The sequence below is a fragment of the Brassica napus genome, chromosome A2 (genome assembly GCF_020379485.1).
Source record: "Brassica napus cultivar Da-Ae chromosome A2, Da-Ae, whole genome shotgun sequence".
NCBI lineage: Eukaryota > Viridiplantae > Streptophyta > Magnoliopsida > Brassicales > Brassicaceae > Brassica > Brassica napus.
The window spans coordinates 4044425-4060138 of NC_063435.1; the positions used below are offsets into that span (position 1 = coordinate 4044425).

The 15714-nt window shown below is 33.8% G+C and overlaps 5 protein-coding genes across 7 annotated transcripts; 2 read left to right on the forward strand and 3 right to left on the reverse strand.

Moving 5' to 3' along the window:
* The first annotated feature begins 444 nt into the window (after window positions 1-444).
* On the forward strand, window positions 445-2204 carry LOC106361831 (suppressor of disruption of TFIIS). The gene is made up of 7 exons (XM_013801638.3): window positions 445-625; window positions 771-836; window positions 964-1061; window positions 1163-1288; window positions 1369-1581; window positions 1668-1733; window positions 1820-2204. The coding sequence occupies exons 1-7, from the start codon at window positions 577-579 to the stop codon at window positions 1979-1981; spliced, it is 780 nt and encodes a 259-aa protein (XP_013657092.1). The 5' UTR covers window positions 445-576; the 3' UTR covers window positions 1982-2204.
* Window positions 2205-3195: 991 nt separating this feature from the next.
* LOC106361832 (mannose-P-dolichol utilization defect 1 protein homolog 1-like) lies at window positions 3196-4175 on the reverse strand. Its single transcript, XM_013801640.3, has 2 exons — window positions 3936-4175; window positions 3196-3854 (listed from the first exon to the last, which is right to left on the reverse strand). The coding sequence occupies exons 1-2, from the start codon at window positions 4092-4094 to the stop codon at window positions 3288-3290; spliced, it is 726 nt and encodes a 241-aa protein (XP_013657094.1). The 5' UTR covers window positions 4095-4175; the 3' UTR covers window positions 3196-3287.
* A 574-nt stretch (window positions 4176-4749) lies between these two features.
* LOC106360100 lies at window positions 4750-6200 on the forward strand. The gene is made up of 5 exons (XM_013799696.3): window positions 4750-4857; window positions 5135-5232; window positions 5430-5511; window positions 5597-5682; window positions 5814-6200. The coding sequence occupies exons 1-5, from the start codon at window positions 4816-4818 to the stop codon at window positions 6010-6012; spliced, it is 507 nt and encodes a 168-aa protein (XP_013655150.1). The 5' UTR covers window positions 4750-4815; the 3' UTR covers window positions 6013-6200.
* A 538-nt stretch (window positions 6201-6738) lies between these two features.
* Window positions 6739-8372, reverse strand: LOC106361833 (methyl-CpG-binding domain-containing protein 6). Of its 2 annotated transcripts, XM_022716618.2 has the most exons (4): window positions 7968-8372; window positions 7595-7720; window positions 7281-7525; window positions 6739-6931 (listed from the first exon to the last, which is right to left on the reverse strand). In XM_022716618.2, exons 1-3 carry the CDS (start codon window positions 8295-8297, stop codon window positions 7292-7294), a joined length of 690 nt encoding a protein of 229 aa, XP_022572339.2. In that variant the 5' UTR covers window positions 8298-8372; the 3' UTR covers window positions 6739-6931; window positions 7281-7291. The 2 variants fall into 2 exon arrangements, with proteins under 2 accessions (XP_022572339.2, XP_013657095.2); XM_013801641.3 differs by lacking the exon at window positions 6739-6931 and having other exon boundaries at window positions 7069-7525.
* Window positions 8373-8915: 543 nt separating this feature from the next.
* Window positions 8916-11413, reverse strand: LOC106361834 (actin-12). Of its 2 annotated transcripts, XM_013801642.3 has the most exons (5): window positions 11247-11413; window positions 10710-10782; window positions 10242-10635; window positions 9254-9867; window positions 8916-9174 (listed from the first exon to the last, which is right to left on the reverse strand). In XM_013801642.3, the coding sequence occupies exons 2-5, from the start codon at window positions 10767-10769 to the stop codon at window positions 9109-9111; spliced, it is 1134 nt and encodes a 377-aa protein (XP_013657096.2). In that variant the 5' UTR covers window positions 10770-10782; window positions 11247-11413; the 3' UTR covers window positions 8916-9108. The 2 variants fall into 2 exon arrangements, with proteins under 2 accessions (XP_013657096.2, XP_048606280.1); XM_048750323.1 differs by lacking the exon at window positions 11247-11413 and having other exon boundaries at window positions 10710-10991.
* Between the last annotated feature and the right edge of the window lie 4301 nt (window positions 11414-15714).

Genomic DNA, 15714 nt, shown 5'->3' on the forward strand with positions numbered 1-15714 from the left:
TTTTCTTTTTACATGTCCATTATTGAACGAAGAAAAATACATAAAAGGAATCAACATCAAATGTCTTTAATCACAATTTTTTTTAATTTTTATCTTTTGAATCATATGAAAAACGTGACACGATCAAGAGAACGATGTGTCATTATTGACGTGGGGACTTTTTCTTCGTTTTTTTTATATCAAAAACTATTATATTTTCTTATTGACGTGGGATGCATATTGGAGTAATTTATGATAACTCATTAGTTTATTGCATATCAACGAGAACCACGATAAGCATTTTTATAGTATTATTAAGTTTATGACTACAATAATGCACTCGATTAAACAAAGAACTTAAAGTAACTGTCGTCTGTAATGACTATATTATTAAAAAGCTGTATTAGTGAGTTTATATTCACACGCGTTTAGCTGTTTCTTACTTTCTTATATAATCATATCTGCATTCTCTTCTCTTCTCTTCATCAAATATCTTTTTTCTTCATCATCATTTCTCACACAGCTATTGTTTTATCTCTTCTTTTGTTTAAAGTAACTTAGTCTAAATCACGAGATATTGCAGTTTTCTGAAAAAAAATGGAATTTGTTAATAGCTCTACACCAAGATATGACTGTCTCCTCTTTGGTAAGAAGTGTTGTGTAATGTGTTTTCTATGTAAAACATGTAGAATAATTAGAAGCAAGTAACAGAATTTTATTGATCTGTCTTTTTGTTTGTTTGTTTTTTTTTTTTTTTTTGAAAAACGTCTTTTTGTTTGTTTCCAATATAGATTTGGATGATACTCTTTATCCTTTAAGCTCTGGTTTATCACAAGCATGCGCCAACAACATCATAGGTATAAACAACATATTTTTTTTTCTTCATAAGGTTTATTTTGATTACTAATTAATTAATATACTCGATATTTCATATGAAGAAAGAAAAATAAATTCCTATAAAATAACAGAAGTGCCCTTGTGCAGAATTTATGGTTGAGAAGCTTGGAATAGATGAAGAGGGAGTCGTTGAACTAAACCAAATTCTCTATAAGAAATATGGAACTTCAATGGCTGGTCTAAAGGTAATTGCTATACCATTATAAATATATACTTGCACCAAAACAAATAGTTAATCACATTACAATACATGATTTGTGGTTAATTAAATTGATAATTAATGCAGGCTGTAGGTTATGAATTCGACAACGATGAGTACCACCGTTTTGTTCACGGAAGATTACCTTATGAAAACCTTAAACCGGACCCGGTTCTAAGAAATCTCCTCCTTACTCTACCTTTGCGAAAATTGGTATGTAATATTACTTTTTCTTTGCTTAAGTTTATATTTTGTACTTGTAAACTTATGGGTTATGTTTTTCTTTTTATAAGGTTTTCTCAAATGGAGATGAAGTTCATGTGACCAAGGCGCTAAAGAGGCTCGGGATCGAAGATTGTTTTGAGAGAATCATAAGTTTCGAGACCTTAAACCCTAAGATCAACGAGACTTTAGATTACCTTCCTGAGATCCCGGTTATCTGTAAACCAGCAGAGAGTGCATTCGAGAAAGCCTTCGACATTGTACAGCTCAATCCTCACACAACCGTAAGCTTCGAGAAGATAAAAACTAATTAATTATAACTAAATACAACGTCTATCTATATTTAATGTTATTAATGAATCTTGTACAGTTGTTCTTCGACGACAGTGTACGTAACATCCAAACCGGAAAAGCCTTGGGTCTCCATACAGTCCTGGTAAGAACGGTTTAAAATCTTGAACCAAACCAACTAAGACTCTAACATATGTTGAGACGTGCATGTATAACCATAATTTCTTTTAGGTTGGTAAATCCGAAAAAGTGGAAGGAAGTGATCACGCGTTAAAGAGCATTCACAACATGAAAGAAGCATTTCCTGAGTTATGGTCGGAATCCATCAACAAAGAATCTGAAAGAATTGGTTATGCCACACGGATCTCGATTGAAACTTATGTGCAAGCTTAATTATTTAACATGTTTATTTTTAGTTTCTTAAAAAAGTTTACATATATATATATATATATGTAAGTAATTAATGTATAATAAAATAAAAGTATCCAAGATATACCGTTTATTGTTGCTGCAACGGTTGATATATATGGTCTCTATGTATTTGAACAACAAAAACATGTATTCTCTGTTTTCGTAACACTTTCGTTAATTAGAAAAAAGTAATTGTTAACTTTTAGTTTATGTTGTTGGGAGAATTCTGCTCATGTTGTTCCGACTGCTGATTAGTGATTATAGCATTCTGCTAACTCAGTTACACCATCTTAATACATTAAGGTGTATATTTTGAATAAAGTGTTCTTGGACAATATGTTCATCTATACCAAGTTTCTGAGTCATATAATCAAAATGGCAACAACAACAAAGACAGGTTCAGATATAACTTGCGCCTTGCATTTCGCTTTATAAAGTGACCAACATCAATCCTTACAACTCAGATATGAGTAAGAACACAACCAAATCTCTACGTCTCTCTCTCTTGTTCGTTTTACCTAATCACAATAGCTTAATAAGTTAAAAAATTCATTGGTCGTATTTTCAATTGTTCTTCGATGTCAGCAACCGTAACATTGAACCCGGGAAACGTGTGGGTGTCCACACCGTAAAAGAAGCAGTGACTTGCAAGTATAAAACAGAATTCAAAGCCACCTGTGTGTTTTATCTTTCTGTATTATTAGGCTCAGCGTCGGGATGTGGACCTATCTCAGTGAAACATCGGCTCTGGTCTCCAAAAATTTTGAAAAAACATATACATGGACATATGTCCCTATATTATAGAAAAAAAATATTAGAACTTTTATTAGTAAAATATATACGGCCTCTAAAATCTCAGATCCTATATTAATTAGGCTGTGACCTCACACAAAAAAAAGAAGGGGGGTAGCTATTGCATTGGAGCATGATTGGTTGTGACCTTATTACACAAAGAGGAAGGCGTAGATATCGCATTGGAGCATATTCACAACATACGTGAAGCTCTTTCTGAACTTTGGGAAGCTGTTGACGACAAAGCCGTGGAGATTAGATACATGCAAAGAAACCATTAATTGCTTAAACAAACATTTCACTCACATTTCTCATCTGATAGTAACTTAAAAGATAGCACAAAGACTACTTAATCACTGTGAATAGAATAATTTTCAGAGATTACAAAACTGTGAGATGGAATGTAATGAAACAAAGTTGAGTTTATTCAATTGATGAATATGAGTCCAAACATCTTTTGTAATCACTTTTACAAAGCTAAGTTACATGACAACTATCATAACATCTTTTTAGCATCCACTTGCTTTTCTTCTTTTACCCGATACAAAAGAATCTGACTCATAATAATACCATTGGTGAAAACCGCAAGAACAATACCCAAAAGCATACTAAACGGAGCATTCACCTGAACGCTAGTGAAAACCCTCGCCATGGACCCACCCAAGTTCATCAAACAAGTCAAGAAACTAAGCTGCCCTGTACTCTTGCCTCTAAAATTCTTCCAAATCTGAGGCACCCTCGCGGACAAAAAAATCAAATGCTTAGAAGCGTAGAGAGCTTCAAAGACCAAAGCATCAATCTTCCCAGCGAACAAAGCCGGCGCCAAAGCAAAGTACACAGCCACTCTAACCCAAGCCCCCACAGAGAGAGGCTTGGAGAAATAATAGATACAACCCATCAAGATCAAAGCTTGGATCAGAAGAAACGCAATCTCCCCGAAAGCTGAGAAGGGCAGCTTCTTGTGGAGACAGTAGGCGAGTGAGATTGTGTATCCCACGACTTCTAGCTCGAATGCTGTAACGCTAAGGCCTCTTACGCTCTTCTTGTCGACTATTTTCATTATCTAATGGATAAAGTTACAGACTTTTTTTCATTTAGGATTATATGAATCTGGGGAAGTAGAGTGTTTTTTGAGTGTGAATACCTGAGGAAGCTTGACGGTCATTGAAGCAGCGACGAGGAAGTAACTGAGGAGCTTCGTGATGAGAGGGAAGAGACAGTCTTTCGCCGGGAAGTGGCCGTGCCGGAGGGAATTGGTGGCGCAGAGAAGGTCGATGCCAAGATAGTCCATCGCTTTCTCCATCGTGGGATCAACGAAAGGACCAGACGTTCGTTGCTCTTGGTCGTTGACTTGCTTTTGCTTTGTAGATTAGATTCTGGTTTGTTATACGCTATAACCGAACCGTTTAGTATTCGGTTGGTTTGGTAAAAAAAATTTGGTTTTCAGTTTGATTCGGTTCAGTAATCGGTTAGTTTGGTTTTTTAAAAAAAAATTGTTTTCCAAACAATACCAATCTTAACCAAAATTTCCAACCCGAACTAGCCAATTACCAAACTGAGATAACCAAACAAACTGAAATAACCGAATCGAACTAACAGAACCGAACTAACCAAAATCCGAAAAAAATAACCAAATAACCGAAATTTTTTCAAATTTTATTCAGTTCAAATCGAAAGTGTAACTGAACTAACCGTAAAACAGAAAATTTTGGTAAAAAAATTTAAGCCATACTAACTGAAAATCGAACTGAATTTTTTTTGTCTATTTCGGTGAGATTTTGATCGATCCAAACTAAACGAATTCCGAACTGACCGATCCAATCTACCCGAATACCAACCGTAGGCTTAGTTATACCAAAAAAAAAAAAACTAAACCAATTCGATTTTGGTTTCGTTTATCCATTTTATTTTAATTTGGTACGGTTTGAACCGGTTATGGAGCTTCTTCAAATTAGAAATTAAACCTAATTACACGAAAACACTCGAGTTTTGTTCCTCCTCCTCGCCGGCACCGGGAAGCTACGATGGCGAAGAGAGAGATTAGTAGCACTCTGAGAAACCTAAAGGTTTGTCTTTTATCTTTACAAGTAGCTTTATCAATCAATATACACACATGCTTGCCTTCTATCTTCACGGTTTTGAAGCAAATCACTCGTTGATTGGAACGGGTTTGGTTTTGATTTGTTTCTTGAGCTTAAAAACTTAACCTTTAGAGCTTACCGCAAGTTATAGAGTTGATTTGGGCCAAAGTTGCAAACTTTCACTTGAGAAATTGCGTTATCAATCAATCATGTAGCTCTTACGACTTTGTATTGGTTGGTGCTCTTTGTCTGTACTCTGTAGTTTATGCAAAGGTCCGCTCTGAAAGAGGAGGAGAAGAAGAAGATTGATGAAGAGCCTAACGGGAGCTTTCCTTCCCTTGGAACTGTTGCAAAGAAGTGGTACTTGTTTGTTTAGCTTATTACTTGATGATTAATGTTTTGTATGTGTTGTCCTAACCTTTTTTTTTGTTGTTTTTGGTTCTTCATTGGTTACTTCTCTGTGCGCATGAATCATGACAGTAGTTCTTATAGTTTTGGTTATTTGTCAGTATGTTTGTTTGTGTTTTCTGAATGTCTGATTTTATTTTGAATTGCAGTGTGGTCATAACAGACTGGGATCCTCAGCCAGGAGCATCGTTAGGACGCATGTCGTTTCAGTCTTTCAACCCTTCTATCGAGGTCTGTGTCAGTGGCGCTATGGCCTGATATAGTTTTTACGGTTCATGTTGTGGCTTTCTATAATAAAAACTCTTACTTTCATTAGAAACTGAATGAAGAGGCGATAAGCGGTGGACAAACAGATGCTTCTCCCACGAGCTCTAGCAGTAATGGTGGAAGAATGTCTTTTAGGTCCGTCTGTGTACCCTTCGCTTTTATATTCCTTTTGGTTGGTTCAATGCGAGATCCATTTGTCACCTATCATTTGCTTCTCTTTTTACATTTTTAAAACTGTAAGTAGCCAAAACGTAATCCTCTTTCAGTGAACCGAAGAAGGTTGAGACGAGCCGGGAAACAAATGGTGGTGACTTGAAAAGGAAACTGTCCGAGGAACAAAACCATCCAAGCAAGTCCAAGAGGAGCAGTGACAAACCATCACCGAGCAACAGACAAGGCGATGGTTTCAAGAAACCCAAGAGCTGGAGCGGTTTGAAACCACCGAAATCTCAAACCAAAAATTAGCTAAAGCTCAGCGACCTAGTTCAAATTAGTTCACATGTTTTATAAGATCATTCGTCACGCGCTGTCTGTATCATCATCATTCACATGGTGTTGATGGTTGTTTTATGCTTGTGTTTAGCTCCAGATATATGATGAAACAGTTTTGACTTTCAATTAAGATTACTACAAGTATCATTCATGTGATCAAACAGACTCTACAATACCATTAAGATTCGACATGTATGCTTCACTAGGTGATACAGCTGACGGGATGGTGGCTCCACTAAGGGTCACTCGTTTTCATATACAACTCATCATGTCTTCTACAAAGCAAAATTTATACTAATCGTAATTAAATTCTATGTTGTAAATTCTACAATCAACCAACACTTTCCAATATACAATATCCTATTATAATCCATTGTATTTATATACCGAAAAGAATACTACCAACTAAGTCAGTCATTTGCATTCTTCAGCAAATATTTATCAGATTTAGTACTAATGAGATTTTTCTTTTATATAAAAAAAACAATTAAAATAAAAAGAAAGGCTTTCAAGTCTCAACAATTAAAAGCATTGAAGTATGAACCTAATTACAATATATAGACCAACTAAACTTATGGTCGGATGAGCATTCGGTATCGAACAATAAGGCAATTCCATAAGATCAGATCAAATAAATTAAATTTGCAAATTAATGTTGACCACTATAACTAAAGAAAACAAAAAGTCTAAAATTGTCTGAAAAGTTATGCAAGTGTAATACCGAGAGGGTTTTAGCAAATAAGCCTTTTATGTTAATGGTCTTACATCGTGTTCCAAAACGTTACAAAAAAAGAGAGGGTCTCTTCGCATCACTTACTCTCTTCTTGGTAACACAATGTATTTCATATGTTGGTCTGCAGCTCGCATGGATTCTTGTCTATAGCCTGGCACACTATTAGAGTAGTAAACCAATTAGTCCAATTGTATTTCGGTATAAGAGCTACTAGCATTTCGTAGACATAAAGTACAAGACTTTGGAACATTGAAAAGTTCCATGTCCAAGTGTCCGAGAAGAAAAAGCTTCGGCACTAAATAAAGTCTTCATCTTTTACTAGTCAAAAAATGATGTCCATAACTTGTCAAAGGCAAACACAGATATGTATATCCCGTTATCATATTACAGTACAACTTAACTAAAATCATGTGAATACTAAGCAAAAAAAAAAAAAAAACCCTACAACTCTCCGTTAATCTTATAATAGATGCAATCATATCATGCAACAACCCAAAAAAATCGCCACCTTGTAATCAATCATCTACTTGGGTTTTTGGTAGTGATAACCGTAAACGCAGTGCACCAATCTCGTCTCACTGAATCTTGAACCTTGCCATCCCCAACAAAAGGTGTCCAAGCTTCTTCTCCTGCGTTTCCCATACACCAGCTTACCTTCTCCGGTGCGTTCTCAAAATCAAACTTCAACGGCGGCAATGCCGGCGGCTCTTTAGCCTTTCTACTGGATTTATTCCTTCCTTTGCCTTCCAAATGCTGCAAACACAAGACTCCATAAGTAACCACGAGTATGAAAAATGCGAAAGGTTCAAACTTTAAACTCACGTCTGAACTGGAACCAGTGTTCTTTGCTTTCTTGCTTCCTTTCTTAGGGGTGGTTCCATGTTCCAAGTAGTAGAGTACTTCGGTCCTGGACCGAAACTTACGTCCTGTGATTGGTTCCAGATAGTACTACAAAAAAAAAAAAAAAAACAGAATAATACACAATATGTCATAACAACTCTTTAACAAAATCAATCTCTGCATTGGACGTTACAAAATCATGAATGACAATCTTCACCTAAAGTGGATCCCACCAGAGGAATCTAACTAACGATAATCACATTTATAACGGCCTTAACACATTAACACACATCTATTACAACAACACACTTCAAACTAAGAAGCTACGAGGCGGCACTTTTGGAGATGTTGATACCTTGTCCACGGAACCAGCTTTAGCGCCGGAGGCTCGGACCTTATCTTCGACTCTCCAGCCAGGTGGCAGCCAGCTGTTGTCTAATGGCGCCGAACGCTTCCGCGACTTCGATCCCGAGTTATCCGGCGATGGATTCACCTGATCTGACATCCCGATCGCTTCGCTGCCTCTCTGAACCGGCGGCTGCGTCGCGCTGCTTCCTAGGGTTCCGTCGGCGGCGGGGGTGGGGGAGGAGATGAAGGAGCCGGTGGAGAGGAGCGGATCGGGAGGGAAGTCGCCGGGGATAGATCCGGGTTGGGTTACGTGATCCGACGGTGTGGGGATTGACATGGGAGTTGGATGTGATTCGTCCTCTCTGTTTCTGGGGTTTTTCGAGTTGGGTCAAAGTTAAAACCGAAATCGAATAATACTAAAATCACTCTTATCTGTATTGTGCTACGCGCACTGTACCGAACCGTCCTGTTTGTTAACTCAAGTAATCTTATTTTATTTATTTTCTTGCATATTCACAACGTAGTTGTAATTACACTGCGAGAGGAAAATTTTGAAAGTTATATGTAATTGATAGGAGATTAATTAAAGAAGAATTGCTTAGGATACTCCTTTTTTTTCTTTTTTATCGTAAAAAGAAACTCCAAAAAAAAGCCCAAAATAAATTTTATCAAATAGTAAATAATTAAATATATCTTTTTTTTATAAAAAAGATATTTTTTAAATTATAAAAATTTAAATTTGAAATTATAAAAAAGTTATTTTTATTACTTTTATTTTATTTTTTTAACTTTTATATATCTCATAAAGCAAAGAGTAGAAGAATCTTTTGCTTCTTTAATGAATTTTTTAGGTCATTTTTCTCGTTGAAATTTTTTTTGAAACAATTTTTTTAAAAAACTATTTAATAAAATTGTCCTTAATCAAAATCAAAAAGACAATAAAAGAAACACTATTGGTGTGATATACATAATTATTAAAAAATTTTACTGACTTTGGTTGAGTTGCTTCAAATCAAAATTACAAAGAACAATTTGCATAGAAATATGATTATATAAACAAAAATTGTAATTGGTAGAAAAAAAATCAATTTAAAGTTTTTCTTTTTATCATTTTCTTTTAGTTCGGATATCCTTCTCATGAGTTTTGATTAGAAGCATTTTCTATGCACAATTGACGGTCCAGATTCGTCGTACTCCGCTTTTGCAATCCACATCTATAAATTACATAGCAATATTACCACAGATAAAATGTTAATATTTAAAAAATGTTGATTATGTTTAAAATGTTTTTACCTGTTGGAAAGTGCTGAGTGAAGCCAATATAGAACCACCGATCCAAACACTGTACTTCCTCTCCGGTGGAGCCACAACCTTAATCTTCATACTACTTGGAGCCAAGGCCGTAATCTCTTTGCTCATTCTATCACCAATCCCACCAAACATTGTGGTTCCACCACTTAGCACAATGTTCCCATACAAATCTTTCCTAATATCCACATCACATTTCATGATAGAGTTATATGTGGTTTCATGGATTCCTGGATTTTCCATTCCAATCATTGATGGCTGAAATAGAACTTCTGGGCACCGGAATCGCTCTGCTCCAATAGTTATCACTTGTCCGTCAGGAAGCTCGAAGCTTTTATCAACAGAGGAGCTTGTGTTGGAAGTCTCTAGCTCTTGTTCGTAGTCTAGAGCAATGTAAGAGAGCTTCTCTTTCATGTCTCTAACGATTTCACGTTCAGCAGTCGTGGTGAAGGAGTAGCCACGCTCTGTCAGGATTTTCATAAGGTAGTCCGTTAGGTCACGACCAGCTAGGTCAAGACGTAAGATTGCGTGCGGAAGAGCATAACCCTCGTAGATTGGTACCGTGTGGCTCACACCATCTCCAGAGTCCAAAACAATACCTAAACCAACAATTGCAAATGAACCAATCAGGGTGACCATTAAAACCGAGTTTGATTTAAAAAATCCATATCTAATAGAACAGTTACAATGTTTTGACCCAAGCCAAAACATAAATAGAGCAATTAGAAAATAATCATGTATACTGGAATTAGTATTAAGCCAAACGAAATACCAGAGTAAAACAAAACGAATGTAACCAAACCAAATACACCTAAAGTCATTATAATTTATACAAACGAGAAATAAAATAAGCTATAAGAAATGTTCATTACAAAACAGACTGGTTCAATACCCTAGCCGAGGACCAATCTATAGTGAATTCATCAAGCATAAACCTAATTGAACTAATGCAATAGTTCAGAAAATTAGTTACCAGTTGTACGACCACTGGCATAGAGTGAGAGAACGGCTTGAATGGCAACATACATAGCTGGAGCATTAAATGTCTCAAACATGATCTGAGTCATCTTCTCACGGTTAGCTTTCGGATTAAGAGGAGCTTCGGTTAAGAGAACAGGATGTTCTTCAGGGGCGACACGAAGCTCGTTATAGAAAGTGTGATGCCAAATCTTCTCCATGTCATCCCAATTGTTAACAATTCCATGCTCAATCGGGTATTTGAGAGTCAAGATACCACGTTTTGACTGAGCCTCGTCTCCAACATAAGCATCCTTTTGTCCCATCCCAACCATCACACCCGTGTGACGAGGGCGACCTACAATGCTCGGGAAAACCGCTCTTGGTGCATCATCACCCGCAAACCCCGCCTACACCATAATAACTTGCTTAAGTATTTTATGGTATATAGTTATGTGACACATAACATTTAGAGAAACTTTACCTTAACCATTCCAGTTCCATTATCACAAACAAGTGGTTGAATATCTTCACTGTCAGCCATCTTGAAGTACTATCTGTATATAAATCAAGACTAGTAACAAAAACATTTTGGGTCGCAAAAATGATTCTTTGTAAAAATTGAATATGTTCATAACCGAATCCATGGTCACGTAAATTCCTATTGAACATACTACCTATGGCCACGTTAAATACTTTTTTGATTGTAAATTTTATTAAACTATTCGTAAATCCTGTTCGAAATAAACTATTTTTAAATCCATACATTCAATTTGTTATCAATCATTTATACCATAAAAACCCTCGAAGCTGTATAAATTTTAAAGAATGTTTAATATAACGAGCCATGTTAAATGAAAATGATTTACAACACATTTTTTGAGATTAAATGATATACAACACATCCAAGCAGATTATTGTAAAACCTACTAGACATTTCGGTGTGTCTTATCAATTTCGATGGAAGTAAATCAAAATTGATCCTAAAATGCCAAATAACAAAAGGTAATCAGTCAGTCACCTGGTGGATTCAACGACGAAGAGATCCTGAAGCACCCGTCTTGAATAGGTTCAAAATTTCTGAAAATATCAAATGAGCTTTCCTTTATATCGCTCGAATGCTAACATAACCTTGGCCGTTCGTTCTTCGCTGGAACCTATATCTAAGGGTATGATGACAAGTGTACACCTATTTTTGGACAAAAGAATAAATTACAGCCAAACCTGAACGCAAACTACTGTTTTGGTCCCTGGTTCTCCGGAATAATCGGATCAGTAAAAACTCGTTACTGAAATAGGCTTTTCAAAGTATGGATCATTGGGTAACTAATTATAAATATTAATATTAGTAAACCTTGATTGAATAACTAATTATAAATATTAATATTATTTGGATTATAAACTTTATTTGAGAAATTCCACCAATAGATGTCTAAAATATATGGTTGTCTTCTCAGTTCGAACCATTCACCAAGAGTCCAAGACCTGTGTTTCTTCCTTCCTTTTCTTCTCTTTGATAAATAGAGGATCCTAAGCTTATTAATGTCCATAAAACCATGGATATGGTTAATCTATCTCAATCAAGAAGTTGACATTTTGAATGTCTTGGGGGTTAGGGAACTGTACGATTTGAATCTTGAAATTTTCAGTGCATTTTATTTGACTTCCCCCCCCCCCCCCCCCCCCCCCCCCCCAGCAGCCCCACAAAAGCAAACATGCGCCCGTGTTGATCATCCCCACAGGGCCACAGTTATCCTATCCTTACCAAAATATTCCTCTTTCGACATAAATCTCAGTTTTTTTTGTTACTTTATATTTAAAAATTTTAAATGCACCAACACATATAATGTTACTATTATTATTAAGTTATTTATCCAAACTTATTGCATACTATATATGCATATATGTGTATAAAAATCTAAATATACGTTGTCTGGTATGACATTAGAGGAGAGAAAAAAAAACTAAAAACACATCTAGAATATTGTATCATTTATTCTTTACTCCTAACAAAACTAGGCAAAGAGCCCGTGCGATATCGCACGGGAACTCATTTTATAAAGAATATATTATAATCTATAATTTATAATTTTATATGCCTGATAAAAAAATTAAATCATATAAATAATTAAATTTAATTTTGATGATTAAAATATGATTTACAAAGTATTCAAATATATATATATATATTTTTTATAAACCTTAATGTTCCCTTTAATTTTTTATCAAAACACATATTGCATACAATTATGTCTTCATCATTTTTAAGTTTTTTCATACATTTTTCACATGATAGTTATCTTCAACCACTTTTTGAATAAAATGCAATTTTTTTTGCATGATATATAATTTTTTTTCCTATTTAAGACATAATATTAAAATTATTAGTTTATAATTTTAAACAATTATAATTTATATGTTGGTAATTGTTATTTTGTATATTTATCTACCTGCTTTATTTATTGAAAATGAATATCCAGAAATTTGAATATTGTAATAAATATATGTTGATTTACGTTAATATAACCCGTCTCATTTATAATATATTTTTTAATTTTTGGGAGAGTTCTTATAAAATACCAACACTTATTATATAAACTAACACATTACTTAAATAAAACCAATATTTTTTAAAGCAATCCCACTTTGAGATTAAAAGACACCTTGTTTAGATGAAAAGTTGCAACTTTGACATTATTTTTTTCACCATTTTATTATTAATAGATTAGTGAAAATTTGATTTGAAAATTGCATGGGAGAGACTATTTATAGATTTTTTTAAAGCCTATTTGAATAGTCACAACCCTTCAATATGAATAGTCGCATTCTTCTAATACTCACAACTTCTCACTTTTTAAAAGATACTAGTGAATAGTCACAACTTTTAGACTATTTTTAGAAGGACACAACCTTACAACATATAACTTTTAGAAAAGACACAACTCTCTACACATATTTTTCAAAAGACACAACCTTTCAACATAATTGAAGTTCACAACCTTAGGAATTAATTGGAAAAGACACAACCTTACAACATAGAACTTTTAGAAAAGACACAACCCTTTACACTACTTTTTCAAAAGACACAACCTTTCAACATAAGTGGATTCACAACTTTAGAAATTAATTGGAAAATACACAACCTTCCAACATAGAACTTTTAGAAAAGACACAACCCTTTACACTTCTTTTTCAAAAGACACAACCTTTCAACATAAGTGGACTCACAACCTTTGGAATTAATTGGGATTGCTATTATTAGTAGAAAAACAATCCCACTTTGAGATGAAAAGACACATTATTTAGATGAAAAGTTGCAATTTTGACATTATTTTTTTCACCATTTTATTATTAGTAGTTTAGTGAAAATTTGATTTGAAAAATGCATGGGAGAGACTATTTATAGATTTTTTAAAGCCTATTTGAATAGTCACAACCCTTCAATATGAATAGTTGCATTCTTCTAATACTCACAACTTTTCACTTTTTAAAAGATACTAGTGAATAGTCACAACTTTTAGACTATTTTTAGAAGGACACAACCTTACAACATATAACTTTTAGAAAAGACACAACTCTCTACACATATTTTTCAAAAGACACAACCTTTCAACATAATTGAAGTTCACAACCTTAGGAATTAATTGGAAAAGACACAACCTTACAACATAGAACTTTTAGAAAAGACACAACCCTTTACACTACTTTTTCAAAAGACACAACCTTTCAACATAAGTGGATTCACAACCTTAGAAATTAATTGGAAAAGACACAACCTTCCAACATAGAACTTTTAGAAAAGACACAACTCTTTACACTTCTTTTTCAAAAGACACAACCTTTCAATATAAGTGGACTCACAACCTTTGGAATTAATTGGGATTGCTATTATTAGTAGATACATAAAATCAAGTATCCTACTAAACCCTGGCAACTACAGCTTGGATGCCTCATGCATGCGCAGTTTAAATCAACAAGTAACAATTAACAATGAGTTGATGACTAATCAAATACTACTTAATTACAAGGTTTTATCCAAACTAGTGAGTCTATTCTAATTCCAGAAAAGATAAAAAAAATTGTGGAAACAACATGGCCTAGTGATCAAAATTTATAGATTTTTACATTAGGCCAGAACTCGATTATAAAGATGGAACACTAGTGCTTCAGACATAGTCGTTTGTTTTTATTACTAACTGTCCGTTGATCCGAGTGTTAGAAAGAGTTTGATTATATAATGATTTACTCAGTACTGAAAAAAAAACAAGAAAAAGTATTAGAGTTAATTGGAAAGGGTTCTAGAAGCTCCGGAGAGCCAATCCCTTATATACTAAAGCGCAAGTCGCTTGAGCAATAAGAATTTGACATGTGTAATTTCATTACAAAACTTTTTAAAAAAATTTAAAAAGAAAAACTGTTTTCAAAAAGTTAAAATTTAACATTGTTCAAATTTGTATCACGTTTGTTTGATTTTAAATGTTTAGTAACTGCAAAAAAGTTCCTATTTTTTCTCTAACTATCATCATGACACGTTCAAAATTCAGCAACTCTTAATATTAACTGTCCCATCTCCTATATAATATACAATCAAAAAAAAATTCTGTGTTTTTTCTCTCCTCTTCTTCTCTATCGATTCATCTTCTTTGTTTTTCTTTCAGTTTTGTAGTATAAGAAAGATCTTTATTCTAATGCATATTAATGCATTCTTCTCTTTTAAAAAATAATTATCTATGATTCCTTCATAATTGTAAGTCGAAGATTCTATCAGATTATACAAAGGAATCCAAAGTCATATTTTTCTTTCAATGTGAAAATCTTTACTCTTGTGGAAAAAGGTAAACACGTTTACATTTGTAATTCTGATATATAAAATTGTTTAAATAAATGAAGCTCAGTTTTGTATACATGTTTTATATAACAAGGAAATAGAAATCAAGCTTTTGGTTAAACAAAACATGATAAAAGTTAAAAAAGGAATTACAAAATGAGAGTGCTGTTAATTTCTATTATGTCATATAAGTGAGGTTCGGTAGGGGAACAAAATTTTAAATTAATATATATATATATTTTAAAGTTTATTAACTTTACTAATCTACCTATGATTTTTTTTGCAGATATATAATTCGGATCTAAAAACGTGTGTAAAAGTAAATATTCATTTAAGAGATCTTAGTGAGTGACAGTTTACTTACATTTGATATTAAAAACATTCTAAAAAAATATACTAAAAACTTTCTATGAAATCTATGCTTGCTAAGTTTATGATCCAATGTATTACATTTTAAAAATAAGTCAATTTGGTAAAAAAAAATATGTAATAAAAATAATTATTTATTTTGATATATTGATAATCCTTATAGTTTGATGATAAAAAAATATCTTGGAATACAGTAAAATTAATTGACCCGTGCGAGGCACGGGAGTGACACTAGTTTTCTTCTAAAATTCTTTTAAGAATCAGTTGTGTTAAAATAAAAGAATCAATCGTG

What these genes read in the sequence shown, in the direction of transcription:
- LOC106360100 (XM_013799696.3), top strand. Translation starts at nt 4,816, where the DNA reads ATGGCGAAGAGAGAGATTAGTAGCACTCTGAGAAACCTAAAG. An exon ending in GCACTCTGAGAAACCTAAAG is followed by an intron (nt 4,858 to 5,134) that starts GTTTGTCTTTTA and finishes TGTACTCTGTAG; the next exon opens with TTTATGCAAAGGTCCGCTCT. An exon ending in GGAACTGTTGCAAAGAAGTG is followed by an intron (nt 5,233 to 5,429) that starts GTACTTGTTTGT and finishes TTTGAATTGCAG; the next exon opens with TGTGGTCATAACAGACTGGG.
- LOC106361832 (XM_013801640.3), bottom strand. Translation starts at nt 4,094, where the DNA reads ATGGAGAAAGCGATGGACTATCTTGGCATCGACCTTCTCTGCGCCACC. An exon ending in TGACCGTCAAGCTTCCTCAG is followed by an intron (nt 3,855 to 3,935) that starts GTATTCACACTC and finishes TTTATCCATTAG; the next exon opens with ATAATGAAAATAGTCGACAA.
- LOC106361833 (XM_022716618.2), bottom strand. Translation starts at nt 8,297, where the DNA reads ATGTCAATCCCCACACCGTCGGATCACGTAACCCAACCCGGATCTATC. An exon ending in AAGCTGGTTCCGTGGACAAG is followed by an intron (nt 7,721 to 7,967) that starts GTATCAACATCT and finishes TTTTTTTTGTAG; the next exon opens with TACTATCTGGAACCAATCAC. An exon ending in ACACTGGTTCCAGTTCAGAC is followed by an intron (nt 7,526 to 7,594) that starts GTGAGTTTAAAG and finishes TTGTGTTTGCAG; the next exon opens with CATTTGGAAGGCAAAGGAAG.
- LOC106361834 (XM_013801642.3), bottom strand. Translation starts at nt 10,769, where the DNA reads ATGGCTGACAGTGAAGATATTCAACCACTTGTTTGTGATAATGGAACT. An exon ending in ATGGAACTGGAATGGTTAAG is followed by an intron (nt 10,636 to 10,709) that starts GTAAAGTTTCTC and finishes ATTATGGTGTAG; the next exon opens with GCGGGGTTTGCGGGTGATGA. An exon ending in CACTCAGCACTTTCCAACAG is followed by an intron (nt 9,175 to 9,253) that starts GTAAAAACATTT and finishes TGTAATTTATAG; the next exon opens with ATGTGGATTGCAAAAGCGGA.
- LOC106361831 (XM_013801638.3), top strand. Translation starts at nt 577, where the DNA reads ATGGAATTTGTTAATAGCTCTACACCAAGATATGACTGTCTCCTCTTT. An exon ending in CTCTACCTTTGCGAAAATTG is followed by an intron (nt 1,289 to 1,368) that starts GTATGTAATATT and finishes TCTTTTTATAAG; the next exon opens with GTTTTCTCAAATGGAGATGA. An exon ending in AGCTCAATCCTCACACAACC is followed by an intron (nt 1,582 to 1,667) that starts GTAAGCTTCGAG and finishes AATCTTGTACAG; the next exon opens with TTGTTCTTCGACGACAGTGT.